The 15085-nt window shown below is 39.5% G+C and overlaps 1 protein-coding gene across 1 annotated transcript in view; it reads left to right on the top strand.

Annotated features, from left to right (window-relative positions):
* The window catches only part of GABRA4 (gamma-aminobutyric acid type A receptor subunit alpha4), a 45154-nt gene extending 32336 nt beyond the window's left edge, over positions 1 to 12818 (top strand). Inside the window, exon 9 of the mRNA XM_032108973.1 lies at positions 4524 to 12818. Within this exon, the coding sequence (XP_031964864.1) occupies positions 4524 to 5057 (534 nt within the window). The 3' untranslated portion in view covers positions 5058 to 12818. The remainder of the gene's footprint in view (positions 1 to 4523) is intronic.
* Positions 12819 to 15085: the final 2267 nt, after the last annotated feature.

Here is a 15085-nt window from a genome sequence, read left to right as displayed (position 1 = left end):
GGATAATCCCTGCCTTTCTTGGCTTGCATTTTCATTTGTCTTTTGTTTGATCTTCATGTTATATTTCTTGTTTTTGTGCCTGTGATGGGTTGACCCTGGCTGAACACCAGTGCCCACCAAAGTTGCTTTATTGCTCCTCTCCTAAACTGCACAGGGTAGAGAAAATAAAATGTTCACGGGTCAAGATAAGGACAGGGAGAGATCACTTGCCAATTACCATCATGGGCAAAACAGACTCAACTCGGGGAAAATTAGTTTAATTTATTACTAGTCAAAGCAGAGTAGGGTAATGAGAAAATAAAACTAAATCTTAAAACATCTTCCCTGCAGCCTTCTTCCTGTGCTTAATTTTACTCCTGAATTAATATCTTCTGCCCTACAGTGGTTCAGGGGGATGGGAAATGGTAGTTACAGTCAGTTTATTACAAGTCACCTCTGCCACTCTTTCTTCCTCAGGGAGAAGAGTCTTCACACTCGTGCTCCAGTGTGAGGTCCCTCCTGGGGGAGACAGTCCTCCTTGAACTTTTCCAGTGTGAGTCCTTCCCAGGCTCTGCAGTTCTTCATGAGCTGCTGCAGTGTGGGTCCCTTCCATGGAGTGCGGTCCTGCAAAAACAGGCTGCTCCACACTCCAGCATGGAGGACCTCCATGGGCTGCAGGTGTATGTTTGTCAGACACTGGGGAAGTTTCTGGCAGCTTCTCGCAGAAGCCACCCCTGTGGTCCCTCTGCCATGCAAACCTTGCCATGCAAACCTAATCAGTGCTTCCAAATTAAAAGGCAGTAGGTTTGTGTTTCTTGCTGTTGTTTTAAAAAAGGTTAAGTGAAATAATTTTGGGAGGTAGCAAGTGCTTTGCATACGTTTATACTTTTGTTTGTCAGATTATCATTGTTGTATTATCCTTTTACTAGGGGTATATACCATAGCTGAAATGTCTGTGAAATGCTTTCTTAATACAAACTGAATGTTGTATTGTACTGTGTTTTACAACAGAATTTGGTTCATTAAGGCTCACCACAGAATCAGACTTGTTCGATATTTTTATTAGTGAGCTTGGCACTAATCTTCAGATGATGTAGAGTCGTGAGATAGCTTCTGTACAGAGGAGAAATAGACTAATGTAGAAAGAAGTGAGTTATCTTTGTTACTTTGAACAGAGAAATATGTCAGGGCCCTATGTATACAACCAGTAATAAGAATTTTTGCTAGAAACTTTTCAACTGGACAGCTCAACAAGGAGGGATACCTGAGTGCTTCGAATGAGGAGAATGAGCTATTGTCATGATATTACTTTGAGTAAAACAAGTGCAAAGAAAGGATAAATGGGGGTCATGATGGTCAATGTTCTGGTGAGGCCACCCTGGCAAGGAGTGTGCATTGTGCTCAGCTTTGATGGGGTGTGGACCTGGTGCTCCATGGAGCATGCTTGTTTCAGTACATTTCAAGAACAAGGTTCAACTCAAGAACACAAATCCAAACTATTACAATGACATTGTGCAAGAACAACTGATTTTCTGTGATACTTCGTCTGTGGAGCTTGTTAGAAGTGCCACTTCTGATTTCTATGCTCTGAGTGACTGGAAGGTGGTTCCCAGAGAATTAAAAAAAATGTGCCCATATTTTTGGTGCTTGTTATGCTGTGTTATTTTGTGATCTTACAATGTTATCTGTTTGAGCTTTATGTGTACATTTATGTGTATGTTATGAGAAAACTGGGTTTCTCTCTAAACTTGAAGTTTCTGAAGTATTGGAAGTTTTCTGTGTCAGTAACAAAAAGGCGAATGCCCAGTAGGCTTTTACACAGATACACATTTTGACTATTTGAAAAAGTATAGATAATTTTATTCCAGGTTAGAGACTATAATGGAAAATAAGTAGTAAATCCAATAGCAACAGGTCTGGTTGGGTCGTTCAGATGACAGTTGAAGTGGGAGAAGATAAGGTATTGTGCAAATATATTGATGGAAACAAGTTCCTACAAAAGAAATGGAGATGACTGGAATGTGAGGAGCCTGACTGTTACCTGTCTCTCTTTTACCTGTGTCTGTAGTGGATGGTGCACAAAAGGGAAGTATACTGAGATGGTTGCTGAAAACATGTGACAGTACAAGTGAGCAAGAACATAGAATGGTGTCTCTGTAAATTAATTGCACTTAATTTATTGTTTTGCTCTTTGGACCATTCTTTATGGTTGGACATGGAGTGACTGAAGATGTGGTAATTCTGTTCTCCAGCAGCAGCACTTCTAAGCCACTTGTCTAATGTAGGCAGAGAACAGGAAGGAAGCGAGACATGTCTTAATTCCAGTGCAGATCTACTTTGCACCCCCTGTCCCAGCCTGTGGATTTTTGCTCCCCAGGCACTGCTTGAGAGCTTTGCAGTGGGTGACTCATACTTGAGCAAAGCCAGGTTGTCCAAGGATCCACATGAAGAAGATAAAACTCACCTCCTCTCATTGACTAGTGCCAGCTTCTTGAGAGCACAGAGCTGTTGTTTTGGGCAGTGAACATTAATGACTTCCATCTGCTTAGCTTTGCAAGCCTTCAAGTGACGTGCAGCACTCCATCAGATATTACCAAGTCTCTAGTAAGTGTACCCCTGTCCTGATTGTACATTATCACTTCAATTTCGCAGTCTTGAAAACAGCTTTACTCTTCCTGGGTCATTGACAACCCTAGTGTGAAAGTATCCTAACTGCACACCCGTGTGTACTTCTGCACTTCCCAAAAAATGACTCGGGCTTCTCTATCAAACAGTAAAATTAGTGTTTTTTTCAGGAATATCCGGTCTCTTCTGGTGTTTCTTTCAGTCCTCTGCTTCTTTGGATTGCAGATGCAGAAGAGTAAATAACGGGGATTGACATGCTTCTATGCAGGAAGGAAAGCTGAAATTTAAGAGGGATTCTTTGGTATATCAACTGTGAGCTGGAAAATACATCAGCCATGAACAGGCATAAAGCTGTGACAGTTTCAGATAAATTCAGGCCAAGAGTATTGCCAGTGACAGATTTGTACTGCAATTAACAGGATTAGGGACCAGCATTCTGGCCATGATGGAAATACTATCAAGTGATTTGGTTTTTTTTTTTTAATTATTTTTTTAGATTTCTTTTCAGCTTCAGTTTCTCTGTTTTCTTGAGCAGAACAGTGAAGCACAACTGATGTAGTAGACAGACACAGTGTCACTCTTGTCACTACTCAAGGTGCTACTAGTACTTGAATAACACTTAACCTGCTCTCTGTTACTGCTCTGTCACTTGGCTGGAGAGAACCGCTGTTGGACGAAGGAGAGAAGACATCGCTGCCTGCTTTCTCTCCCTTTGATTTGTGCTGTGAGCTTTGGCAGGGTTCTCTGGAAAGGCTGGAGGGAAGGGGAGCCAAAGGCACACTTGGTATGGTACAGGGCAATGCTTGGGAATGGTATCATCAGAGGGGCATAAAACATAGGATTTTTAATATATAACAAGTGGTTGTTTGGGCCTGTCTGTATTTAGACCTGTGTACCCTAACTGTCCTCAAGTCTTTGTCTTCTGGAAAGCAGTTAGTTTCTTAATTAAAAAATATTCACATATTATATCTAAAGTATTATATGTTTTACATCATGTTTAGGTGCAGGACTGAAGGTCAGAATTCCTTAGGTACTTTTCCAGAAGGAAGTTCAGGAGATGTTAGTCTTCCTCTTAAGTGCAGAGGAGAAAGGCAGAGGCCGAGTCACGCTCCCAAAAGTCAGTAGAATATTAAACTCTGATGTATTTCCTATTCCTGTCCTTCCTTATCTGTATTTCAGTTTCTCATGCAGCCTAATAAGTACTATTTGGTTGAAGAATATCTTTCAGAAAGACATCCAGACTTGCCTGAAGACACCAAGAGATGGAGAATTCACCACTCTCTTAATGAATGGAGAGGAGTAGTTGGTGAAAGACTAATTTATTCCCTGGTTCAATTGTGCCTGGGGAATTTATTGCCTATGGTTGATGTGAAAAAGCACTGGCTTTATTTCTGAAAGAGCAGCAATGGGGTAACTTGGTTTGGTAAATACTTGCATTTTAACAGCCTCTTCTGTAGAAGACTAGAGTTCCTAGTATATGGTAGTTATTTTTCTGGGGATATAAAGCATAAATAAACCTTCATGGCTGGTAAGTTGCATCTAGAATGTTTTTATATGATCAGAGAAATAGGTAGACATCAGAGAATCTTGTTTTGAGCTTGAGCCTGGAAAAAGCTGTCACTCTAACCTGAGAATCCTTAGCTTCATGGTATTCAGTTTGTATAGGTACTGCATCACATGGGGCGTGATGCATTTAGATGTCTTCACTCTGGTATTCCAGCCACAGGTAAAAGGAACTCATTTGTCACTTTATATGCTATTAAATCTATTTTCATGAGTTTTCGGTATCTTTGTGCTTCAGGATCAAGTTACTGGTTATATTTGTGAGTATTGCTCCGATAGTGCGTGATTATAGTTTCCACTGCTTTTTTCTGAGTGTTTATTTGAAGAATGACTAGCATTTTTTTGTAACTTTGCAGAGTACAGATGCCAATTCAAATGTGAGGAAAAGAACGAATGCCACAGTACAGTCTGAAGCTGATGGTGGGAGCCGAATTGACACAAGGCACAGCTCTGTCCAGCCTCCCTCTGTAGCTCAGGGGTCTTCTGACATTGCACCCCACTCCCTTTCTGCATCAAGTCCCAACCCTTTCACACGAATCAATGCATCGGAGACATTATCTTCTGCAAGAGCTACCCCTCCAGCTCCTCCTTCTACCCCCATTTTAACTGGATTTGTATCCCAGCATGCCACAGCTGGATCCCCTTCCATTCAGCACTTGCTTGGATCTAGACTGGAGCAGATTCAGACCACCACACCTAACACTTTAGGAGCATCTGCAAAGCCATCTGCTGTCACACCACCTCCTCCCCCTGCCTCCCACTCTGGCACGAGTAAGATAGACAAATATGCACGCATTTTATTTCCTGTTACCTTCGGAGCATTTAACATGGTCTACTGGGTGGTGTATCTATCCAAGGACACCATGGAAAAATCAGAAAGTCTAATGTAGTTTTGCTGCTATGTAGTAGTTCCTAAATTATACTCACATTTGATGCAGAGTTTCTTCTTTTGAAACTATTTAAAAAGGTCAGTAATTCTTACTTATAAAAGCTGTATGCTACTTTCCCATTCTAAAGGCTGGAGTTATTGGGGATAATTAGTTAACTCTTAGCAGAGTATTGGGTAACAGTAATGGGTCTTCCTCCATTCAGCCAGCAATGAACCAACACTCGCTTGAGACAAACTACTCTGGCTGCGCAGAACTTGCTTTTGGGAGGAACATGCACCTGAAAAAAATCAGAGGTAGAGGTGCACAGCTGTGCAGTGGAACACATCTGACTGCTAGGAATATGGATGTTGGCTATTACAAATCCCTGAGGCACCCAGCACTGCTGTCTGGACACAGCACTGCATTCTCTGAGTGCGAGGTCTATGTCCTGAATATTTTGACAGTGCTTGCTGGGGAAGGACTTTCCCTGCTAGTTTAAAATTGGCAGAATGGGGGGAAGAAAATGAACAGTGGCAAAAGAAAAGAGTCCAGCCTGGGAGAGTGCAACTCCGGGAAAGTTATGCAAAGGAGTTGTAGAGCTCCGTATATTTTTACTAAGCATTATTTTGCATTGTAACATGGGAAATTCTCACACCAAACTAAGAATGAGTGAACCTTGTAAAATCTGAAATCTGATGTAATTCTCAAAATTGGATTTTCTTGTTTGGTAAGGTGATCTTAAATGGGCGATTCTTCTTTGACCTTGCTGACCAGCTTGAGTGGATTTACTCCTAAATTACATCAATTGTAGTAGATGAGGACCAGATCCACAATGTTCAACTTTTTATTTGAATTCTTTGCTTTTTCTTTGGATGCTTTGAGGTTTGGGTTTTGGTTTGTTTTTGGGTTGTTTCCCCCATACTTTTCAGTTGCACTCCTGATTTCCTTTAAACACATATTCCATTGCCCCCACCCCATGCTCCTTACGTAATGTTTGTGTCAAGTTAAATTTTTAACGTAGTCTTGAAAGTGGCTTCAAAATTAAGCAAAAAAAGCCTCATTTCCTGTGCATGGATGAGTGTGGCTAGGGCACGTCACTGAGTGAATGAAAGACACCCTTTTTGAGAAGGATGGCTGATTCCCTAGGTGGATCCCGGGCTAAAAAACTTAATTTACAATCCATTTGTTTACTTTAAACTGTGGCATAGATAGGTGCTTTTCATACCAAATTGCAGTATGCAAGCGGGCAGCATTATTAAAGAATTGAATAGTTAAACCTGATAGAAATCCTAATCGTAAATGTTATTTTCACTAGAAAAGGTAGAAAACATATTGCCAATAAGTACAAGAAATGTTTGTACAGATCCATCTGGCTCAGCAAATGGTTAGCGTTTCTGTGCAGGTGACAAGTGAAAATCAAAGGCCAGATTCTCAGCTATGATCTGGCTGTGCCTTTAAAGGGTCTGGACTAATCCTTAGCTTCAGTTGATTAGCTTCAGCAGATTGGTAGCCTGTTGTCAAAGTCTTATGCTGCAGGGCAGATCAGGTGAGTGTTGAGTGGTTCTGTGCCCAGATAATGATCAAGGGACTGGTGGAGACCACAAGCTGGTGGGGTAGTGGATGGCATGTGTGAGACTGCCCTAGACTATGCTGGGACAAGAGTCAGGGTAAAAAGACCCCATAATGGTGAGACTACAACCGTGCCTCTGTCTCTCCAAGCCTTTTAGCCAGCTCATGGCTGAGAATCTGACCTTTAGCTTACGGGACCTGGGAGATGGCAAGAGATACTACAGCGTGTAGTATGGATCCCTTAGTGCTCTTGCATGTGTAATACTGGACTGTAGATGATAGAATGCAGTGGGAATGTCTTACCTAACCTTATTATAGTGTAGTGATATAAACAGTTGCCTTAGTCTTTCTTTTACTTAAGGGATGCTCTCAAAAGGCCAGGTATGGTTCTTTCCTTTTTCATCTTTTACATCTAGAAGATGCCTGAGATTCCAACACTCCTTAGAAAACCATTATGTGGCATATCACAGAACTGGAAGTGGAGCACCCATACAAGATGTCTTAACTGCAGTAGTTTGTATCTTTGGATGTACTGCTCGTTGCTGTAGCTGTTTCCTCTCTAATTAGGTCACATTGTTACAAGTTGTTAGAATAGAAGATAGTATGCAAGAGATTGATTATTTATTTGGTTAAGCCAGAAGTAACAAAGCTTAACCTCTGGGAATTACTGATTATGGTTGCACAAATGATAAAATACTTCTAGCATGAAGAAAGGTGACCTTCTGTGTATAGAACCTAGTATTTGTACCAGAAGTTACTGAAATTACTCTTTGCTTTCCTCTGTGATGAAAACCAAGGATGTTTTCTCACAGGCAGAGCTTTAAACGATTCATTAGAAACAGCTGTCTGTTCCTTCCACCCATCCCTGTGTACTGATTTTATAATCAGCTTTTTCTAGTTCACTGTTCGGTGGTATCAACACTAGTTCAGGCAAAGACTGATCTAAATGTGCTGCTTGAATTCACTTGTACTTTCTGTTTCATTTTAAAGGCTTATAAGGAGGAAAAAGGCTTGCAAAAATTAATAGATTCCAAATATTTATTTCTATGCTTCCATTTTGGGAGAAATTTTTAGTGATACCTCAGAAAAAGTTACCTATTTTAAATCTGCCAGTGTATTTCTGAAGAACTTTCCAACACTTCCATGCCTACATTCAAAATGAGATACATTAAAAAAAAAATCATTATGAGTCTAGGATTAATTTATTGAACTGTACTACATTTTTATGTTGCAGCATATGAATAAATTGCCATAATTACCTTTCCAAAGTACATGTGGACAATGTAAATAGGAATTTATTGTTAACAGTTGTTCTTCATTATTTTTAATCTCCCTGAATGATCAGAAACAATAAAACAATAAAAAGCCTGCAATATACTCAGTGACACCAGAACTCGGAAGCACAAAAGGAGGAATATGCTAAATATAGTGGCCCAAATGTTCAAAACTGCTAACTAAAATCTTAAGGGAGATCATTGCAGGTGTCATTTCAATGACCAAATAGCTTATTAGAAATGAGCTTCAGTGAGATGAACTCTACAGGAGCTCTTCTTTTTAGTTTCTCATTCTTTTTTTCCCATTGGCTTTGTTGAACAATCTTTCTTTGACAGTATCATAGTGATTTAAAACTAACCAAACTCTTCAGATAAGTTCACATCTATCAACAGGAAAGGAAACTGGATATAATGACAAAAATCTTTACAAGGAAACAGAGATAGCTCTCCCCTGATATTTCCTTGGAGACATTGTTACCAGTAGTAAAACTCCCAGATTGCAGTGATGCAGCCCTGACCACTAATGCAGTCATTTGAGAAAACAGTTAAAAACATGGTTCAGGAAGATTGCCTTCACAGGAGCTGAAGTGTGGTTTGTAGTCAATTGAGAGCCCACTATTAACAGGTTTCACTGCAATTGTGAAAATAAGGAAGCTGAGAAAGGTGGCAAACTTACTCAGCCCTTCACGGTGACGTGAGCTCTTAGAGCTCAACAGAAGTACTGGAATCTGTTTTTCCTCCTGTAAAATGGACTTCTCTCCATCAAATGGATGTTGGTAGTACATTTCTTCTCCCATGTGTGTATGAAGGGGAAAAAAGTAGACTTTTAAAACTGTTTATTTATCCACTCTACATTACTCTTCGATCAGGCAGGTAAACTGAACAATAACTGAATGAAAGAGGTAAATAGTTCAATAAGGAATGTGATTAGAGCTCTTCTGTTAACAGGAGCTAAGAGTTATTGATTACAGGGTGTTCAAGTGGAGCCTTTGGCATCTCATCATCTTCGTCATTCAGAATGGACCTTACGAAAAAAAAGGGGAAAGCAAGTAAGTGTATTTAATAGGATTTAACCAGTATTTCCACAAAAACCTGGATGAACTCAGCTTTTTGATATGCCCAGAATTCTGTGTTCTTCCACTGTATTGTGTACCTCCTGTATGTCATTTGGCCTCAGTGTACCTTAATGCTGTAGTACACTGTCTGTATGCCATGTGAGAACGTCAGGGTATGCAGTGTGTATTTATCCAATTTATCCAAAGCCTAACTTCCTATATTCTTTGTGCTATTAGAAGTGAAGGGAAGGCCAGAATGGAAGAAATGTCACACAGGCTTTGTTAGAGACACACACTGGCCATCTGGGACATTTTCCCATAGATACTACAGATTTCCTAGCAGGGTGTTTTTCAGTGTGCTATAGCACACTGTATGTCCAAATCCCAAAAGCTTCCAAGAGGTCTGTTTGGAAAGAAGAGTAGATCATGGACTTTGCACACTTTCCATAACTTTTGCTTGACTTAGAATATTAAGGAGGAAAGAAATTTTGGTGAGTTTTACCTTGTCTTCCAGAGACTTGCCAATAGGGCTTGGCCTCACTAAAATAGAAAAGGTTTGTGTGGCTAGCACTGTTATGAAGTGCAATACAGACAGCTGACAAAAATTCAGCCTTGGTTTTATTTAATTCTAGTACTGAATAACAGATTAGGAAAAAAAGCAGCTGTAGTGTTGAGAAGCCTAGGTTTAGTATAACATCTGCTGATGATCTCGATCAAGCCAAGGATGATCAAAGTTGTAGAAGTCTTACAGAACTGTAGGGCTGTGCAGCAGTAAGTTTGCAGCAGGTCAGTGCTAAGTGGGCAGAATAGGAGATGCTCCCCTTCATACTCTGACAGGAGTAAAGCAATATTGCATAAGCAGTACAGCTCCTCCATTTATATTTGGTAGAACAAAACTGTATAAACAAAATTTCATATTCAGTGGAAATCTGAGGGGCAAATATCATTATGGAGGTCAGTATTAACCACCAGACAACAACCCGAAAAATCTCGGGAAAAAAATCCAGGAAAAAATTTAAATTAATTTAAATGACAGTAGCATCTTTTAAAATTATTTATTTATATATATATTGTTTTGTATTTCTTTCTCTGTGGGCTTCCGAGGTAAGTTTACATTGTTGTAAGGACCTGTACTGGTATCCACTGACACCAATATGTGTTTTTCGTTTACTTCAGTGCACTTTAAATGGGAAGTTTACTGGAAGGAATAATGTGCCATTTTGAAAGAGTCTGATATGCGTTAATTTGTGCAATCTTCCTTTGTAGACCTCTCCTCAGAGTCAAGATGTAGCTATTTTGGAGAATGTGAGTGTGGTGAGAGTTTCAGCATGTTCTGAGTAAATCAGACTCTGAAAGTAAATTTTTGCCACATCCCAAGCAAGTGAGAGTAGTGCGAAGTACAGAGCACCCTGTAAAGATCTCTCTTTGCTAATGTTATGTTCTGTGTTAACTGGAGGGAATGAAAAATGCAATTATTGTAAAATTGATAGCATTTGCAAAACACACTTTGTTTTCACATGAGTTAGAAATGTGATAGTTACTTATTTCAGAATTGAACAGTACTGTCTTCTAGTCCATAACTTACTGCATCTAGATGTATCTTTTAGACTTTCTTATGCTTTTTGTATTATTCCACTGGAAAGGGTTTCAAAGAAAACCAGTTAATATCCATTGCAGTTGACTATATTTTTTGGTCATAATTCTGTTTTCATTTTCTTGTGCAAGAGGAATTGAGAGCATGATGGCTTCTTCAAAACAAAAATAACAGCAGCAAAAAAAAAGCCTTGGAGATTCCCTTTTTTAGAAAACCATCCAAACTCCCATCAATTTTTGAATGGTTTAAAAAAAAAAAATAGTGTAGTTTTAACATTTAAAAATACTAATGCTGTTGCAGCCTGTATACATATATACATTTATCTCTTGAAAAAATATCAGTTCCCTGAATTTTAAGGAGGAAAACTCAAGATGCACTTGCTAATAGTTCTGTATTGAAAGAGTACCCTTCTGGATGAAAACACCATGTAAGGTAGGTTTTTTTGTTTTTTATTTTTACTACTGTCTTCATATAACTATTTTCAAGAAAAAGATCTGGAGGAAAAGTATGGTATTACTGAATTAATCTTCAGCTAGCATGAAGATCTGGGTTATTTCCTGCTGGTCATCTTGCTGTTGTGTCAACATTTGCTTAGTTTTTTGTGAGTGCTGTATCCAGGTTGCTGTTAACTGACATAGTAATCTTTGGATGATCTGATGACATAAAGAAACACTTAAGGAAGTCATTGTTTGTGAATATGTTTTCATCCTTGGAAAAAACTTAACTGGAATTTGGTAGAAGAAGCAGATGACATTATGAAGCACTCAGCTGTACTTCTGAGCTCAATGAATTGAAAAATTTAGTTGAGTACTGCTTTGTCTTGCATCATCATCTTGTGCTGATGGCTCATCTCCATGCTAAGTAAAACTGCTACAAGGACGGAGGACCCAGCAGTAAAGAGCGTGTACAAGTATTTCTTCAAAGTTATTTTGAAATATGAGATGGCTAACCTTATTACTGACAGTAACGTCACACTATGCTTTATATTTGCAAGCTTGAAAATCTCCTTTTCTGTTAGAATGGACCAGGTTGTCAATGAACTTTTCATAAATCATAAATAGGTGATTCTGTATGTGTATGTATTTAATTTTTTATTAATTTGTGGCAACATTCTCTTATCACCAGATGAGTGGTGGAGATTTGAGGTGTTTCAGATAACTAGAGTTCTTGAGCAATTACTTTTAAATATTTGTTTCATAGGTAATTGACTTTGCAAATCAATACCAGCAGTGCTTTCATGGTGAAAATTAACCCACTTGTGAAAAGTCCTGGCCGTGAGTACTCAACCCTTATTTGAAGGGCTGATGAAGCACATTGGGCAGGGCAGCACTCAGGGTATGTTTATTTTGAGAGGCTTCTGAATTGGAGCTGGCTTATATCCTGCCATCTTCTGAAGCAATCTGCACCAGAGAGACTACAGAGCAGAATTGATGGGGTTTTTGTGGCCTTTTGTTAAGACTCCATCATAAAACTGTATTACTGCTGGATGTAGTGCTCTCACCTTCTTCTCTATTGTCTTGCTTTGTGTGTGGCAAATATTTCAGTGCTTGTGGGGGAGCAGTCCAAAATAACTTGTCTAGCTAAAGCCCCGAGTTTGTCTTGTTTCCTTTTGGCTGGTTAGTAGCAGTGGGATCTGTCTGATCTGGCTCCCCTCTTAGTGCTGGTCCAAAGGAGGGGGTGAGGACCCTGGATTGGTGCTTTGAGCTGGGTTAAAGCTGGTGTGAAACCACAGTCTGAGGATTCTCATCTTAACCTCCACTGTCATTAAAACAGAGGTGCTCTCAGGCTTTCTCAAACCTCCGGTACCCCTTGTGGTCATTTTTCCTCCACAAAGGTGATTTTGTGAATTGTATCAATGACAAATCATGGACTAAAAAAACCCCAAAACAAAAAAAAACAGGCCAGAATTTTTGAAAGAGCCAAAATCAATGAAGTTCTTCGAAGAGAGAGAAAAGGAAGAGAAGGGAAAACATGAGGATAGATGAAAAATTTAATTACTTGCTACCAAGCAGTTATTTTAAGATATGTCCTGTTAGAGGTACTAGAACTGCATCTGGCAGGAAACAGCCTAGAAATAATTATTTCTTCATTACAAGTATAATGAGAAAGTAATAAAGAAAAGTGTCTCATGTCCTATTATAAACATTTGTGTTCCACTGTAGCTGTTTTCAAAAATGGTACTTTCATTCTCAGCCAGGAAGAGTTAGGAGACAGAATGGGAAGGGGAAAAGAATGAGTTTTATTAAGTATTACTGTTTCCCTATGTTTTAGAACATTTCTCAACCAAAAATGTAAACAGTAACATTTAAAAAAAAAATCTTTCTGGGACTCCATATATTTCATTTTCAGTAATGAAGCACTTAAAAATATTTAGCATTTAACTTGCTTTATGTTTAAGAGATTAAATACAGGGAATGCTGTCTCCGATTTAATTCAGTTATCAGAGGGGATGTGGGTGAAGAAAAAGCTTTCGTTACAGTAACAACAAGTTTTTTTAAAGTATCATGCTTTCCTGCTGAATCTGAAGACTTCCTTCTTGTACCCAAATTCATGGGAGCTGTTTAGTGCTGAGCATTTCTGATAATCAGTGCTAATAATCAGTGCTAATAATCAGTGCTAATAATCAGACAGTGCTACAGCTTGTGGGCTGCAGATGCATTTAAAGTTTCCATGTCTGAAAATGTCCGTCCACAACTTGGCACTTGCACAGCGTGGATCCCACAAAAGGCAAAGGTGTGTGTGTAGCCCACTGTGGGTGCATGAGAGCTGTTGTGTTGCTCGTGTGGGAGAAGATGGGAGTCTGTGGTCAGAAACAGAGGGTAAGGAGACTGTGACTGCCTCTTTCAGAGGCTGAGCAGAGCTTATATTGGATTAAGCCACTTATGAAAATGCCCCCTAAACTCTTTTCCAAGTAGGCGGCTTAGGAACAAGCTGAGTGCAATGTGGAATTCAACTCCAACTGCAAATCCTGCATGAGGATCAGCACAGTTAATCTCTCCTAAGGTTTCTGATGCTGTGGCTAGAAGACTGAAAAGGTGTGAGGTAGCTCCTGCTGCCAGCTGGAATGCCTTCATGTTGCTGTGCATCCAAGCTGTCCTGTAGTGCAACAGGGTCTTTGGAATAGTGGGGGTGGGATGGAAAATACTTCTTTGGAGTACAAAATAGGGCAGAATGAAAATCTTCCTTCAGATCAGCACTGCTCATCTGCACTGTAACAGTGCAGAACATCCCAAAGGAGCACCAAGGTGCAGTGTTGTCTTCTCCTTGCATATCTGCTAAATGCTTTGAAATGGAGAGTGGTGGGAATGACAAGCACAGGTCTGGTAATGGAACAGAACATGCTTAGTGCTGCTGCCTGGTATGTACCCACAGTTTCTTGCCAGCAGCTTGCGGACCTTCCCAGTGAGGCAGAACAGCATCGCTGACTTTTTCATAGGTATAATTATTATGCCCCTACCATCTCTCCTGTAACTTAAACATTGGAAAGGGAGGGTTTCTCTTTGATGCTCTATTTTGTTGCATAATTATGAAGAAGAAAATCAAGCTGAATTCTTTTCATTTTTTTAACTTACTTTTTTTTTTTAAAGAGGTTTCCTCACCTGCACGCATAGAAATCATAAGCTCCATTGCAAACTTCAGGAAGGTAGGAAACACTTCTAAGCAAAGTTCTCTCTATGATTATCTCACAAAGATAGCTTTCATTTTCAAATAAAATCTCTAATTTGGAGAATATTTAGTAAAAACTTCTAAAATTTTAAATACAAAAGTATTTTCTGTGTGCTGAAAATGTGAATTTTATTTGTAGACATTTCACTTAAGAAGGTAAGGCAAAACAAATGTATGTGGGTTTTCTGTTAAGCTGAAACAGAAAGATGCTTAGCTATGGGATATTCAGTAGCCATTTCATAAATACATTAATTGTATTTTTTTTTTTTTTCCTTTGGAGAATGTGGAGACGATGCATAAACAGAAGGTGGGAAAATTCTGTGGAGAGGTTTTAAAATGCTACTTCTCACTTCCTCTCTGGATATCATATGCATAAATATAGTGAAATCGGATAAGAAAAGGTGTGTGAGTTAAAAACACATTCTTTGATCCTCACACTCCCAGTTGATCTTACTAAGTACGCAGTTAAGCAGCTTCCCTGTGTACTTCCAAGTTTTCTTTCTGCTATGCCGTGGGTGAACTGTGGAAGACCTAGGAATTTTTAGGTTCAGTTCATTAGTCCAAGTCAGGAGGGCACTCAGTGCTGGCCTTGCTGAGTTAGGAGTATGTTTTTATAGGGGTAAATTTTGTCCTGATGGAGCAATCTGTTCAGCAGGAGAAGGTATCCCACTTCTGGAAAAGAGCAGCTGAGGCATTTTGCTGAGGTAAGGTGTAAGAGTTGAATTAGGCTTAAGGGGTGCTCATTAGCTGTATTAAACTCCCCAAGTGAAAAATCTAAACCCACTCTTTGGCATGTTCTGCTACTTTTGCACTGTTTACTGTTCTGGTTTGTTCAAGATATGTCCCTGACTTTTCTTCCTTGCCTTGTGGCCGAGGTGGGGAGCAGCAGTT

The sequence above is a fragment of the Corvus moneduloides genome, chromosome 5, assembly GCF_009650955.1.
Source record: "Corvus moneduloides isolate bCorMon1 chromosome 5, bCorMon1.pri, whole genome shotgun sequence".
NCBI lineage: Eukaryota > Metazoa > Chordata > Aves > Passeriformes > Corvidae > Corvus > Corvus moneduloides.
This window is presented reverse-complemented; position numbering and strand designations above follow the sequence as displayed.